The sequence below is a fragment of the Amphimedon queenslandica genome, unplaced genomic scaffold, assembly GCF_000090795.2.
Source record: "Amphimedon queenslandica unplaced genomic scaffold, v1.1 AMPQUscaffold_9718, whole genome shotgun sequence".
In the NCBI taxonomy this organism is placed as follows: Eukaryota; Metazoa; Porifera; class Demospongiae; order Haplosclerida; family Niphatidae; genus Amphimedon; species Amphimedon queenslandica.
Window position 1 is genome coordinate 1 of NW_003550010.1, and position 2,132 is coordinate 2,132.

Here is a 2,132-nt window from a genome sequence, read left to right on the forward strand (position 1 = left end):
GAAAATAAAATCAGTGAATATCAATTTAATGCAGTACCCGCATGGCACACGTGGTAGAATTTGCGAAATTAAAATCCTCGAATTGGAATTTTAGTAGATTTCGCAAAATTTGTGTCCCATGAACATTATGCCCTATACAGTATCACATTGAATTCTAATTAATGCCCTGTCTTCTGCTTAATTAATCATTCTTGTGTATATTACCTACATGTATTACATAATTAATAATAAATAATGATATTAATAATGTTTTATTGTTAATGTCTTTATCTAGTACTGGGAGAGTGTTAAGGGACCAGTAGTACCTGCTAGTGTACAGTGGCCTGTGGAGAGACGTGCTCATGCTATTACTAGTATCATCAGTGACTCACCTACACTAGTAATGATAGGTGGAGATGGTAATGATGATCAACTAGTAAATGATAGTTGGTTACTTGATACCAGTCAGTACCAGTGGAGTAAGGTATGTAATGTCAGTATGTGAGTATCAGTGTATAGTAACATGTTATATCACTTATTACTAGTCATTGTATTGTTATGTTATATCATATCAACAGATTGTTCTACCTGAATCTGTTGCTGGTAAAAAATTTCATTCCTTATCATCAATAATGATGAGTCCAGACTGTGTGTGGTTGGTGGTAGTGGGTGGAGTTGGAGCAACTGAATGGGATGATGTAGGAAGATTTGATCGAATTATCACTGATCCTAATGTCACAATGTTAATAGAACTAGGTAAGAACTGAACTATCATGAATATACACCAGTACTGTTCATATACTAACATATATTGTATTAAGTGATACTGTATAGCTACAAATTCTTTGTCGGTCAAAAATTTCTTCAAATTCATCAAGAATTTTTGCTTGATGAAATTTTTGCTCCTTGTCAGATTTATAATAAATAAGACAAAAATTTTATTGACAAAGATTAATTTTAACAAGAAAGTAAGATTTTGATGAAATTTTTGGAGCTATACGGTATACAGTCAAACCTCTCTAAAACGAACCCCCAATTAGCGGACACCTCTCTATAACGTACAGTTGCTGTTGTCCCGGCCATAAGTCCAGTTGGGTAGTATATAAAAGAACCTCTGTATATCCAAACCTCTCTATTCTGTATAACGGACGAGATTTACTGTCCCCACACATCTACACGTGTACAAATTAACCTCCAACGGACGGACACAGCCCACGCAATGGACTTTCTAATTAACGCGCATCAAGAAATGGCGGATTTTCTGGTCTGATTAGCATTGGATAACCTCCGATTTAAGGACACCTCCGTATAAAGGACAGTGATGGCTGGCCCATAGATGTTCGTCTTAGAGAGGTTTGACTGTACTCACTTTTACTATACTACGAAAAATTAGAGGGAATTAATTTTAGTGAATTTGGTGTTTTGATAGCCATTCGCCAAAACAATCAACCATTTTGAGCCATTATACGCATGCTCAATGGCACATGGCCACAAATTTGCCAAATTAAAATTTTAGCCAATCACCAAAATTTAGCAATTTGCCAAATTTTAGTCCCTCAAAAATTTCCCTATATGGTATTGGGTAAAGCCTGTACTGGTGGAGTAGTTCTGTTTGTACATGTACATCTGGGCGTGGCTAGGGGTGGATCCCCATTAAGTTTACATTCTTCTAGTATTAATAATGTGATTAGCCTTTACTCTCTGTCTATCCTTCGTCTGACCTTTATCCACTCTCTCTCTCTCTCTCTCTCAGTTCTCACTAAAGGCCAATGGACAGTAAGTGAAGTACTAGATTCTACTGATCTTACTAAAGAGGCCTATCAACACAAATATCAATCATTCCTTAAAACAAGACAATGGTGGCAAGATCGTTGTTCTATAGTCTATCCAACAGAAAAGGAAGTACAACAGCAGCAGTACATACAAGTACTGCAACAGGAGTTAAGAGTATTTGAAGTAAATAAAACCTCACTGCAGGAAGCACTCCTTGAGGCTAGTCAGCAAGGTATAATCCTCTACTGTGTGTGTGTGTTTATTATTTTGTGATTTGTGAATAAACTTTACATTAAGAGGTGATATATGTGACACATTTAATTAGTAATGACACATTATGACATGATTGTTAATTGTTGTTAATAGTGTATATGTGTATT

At 35.8% G+C, this 2,132-nt stretch overlaps 1 protein-coding gene across 1 annotated transcript; it reads left to right on the forward strand.

The window, feature by feature from the left end:
* Positions 1 to 261: 261 nt before the first annotated feature.
* Positions 262 to 2,040, forward strand: LOC109590649 (uncharacterized). The gene is made up of 3 exons (XM_020006545.1): positions 262 to 463; positions 558 to 735; positions 1,733 to 2,040. The coding sequence occupies exons 1-3, from the start codon at positions 383 to 385 to the stop codon at positions 2,023 to 2,025; spliced, it is 552 nt and encodes a 183-aa protein (XP_019862104.1). The 5' UTR covers positions 262 to 382; the 3' UTR covers positions 2,026 to 2,040.
* The last annotated feature ends 92 nt before the right edge of the window (positions 2,041 to 2,132 follow it).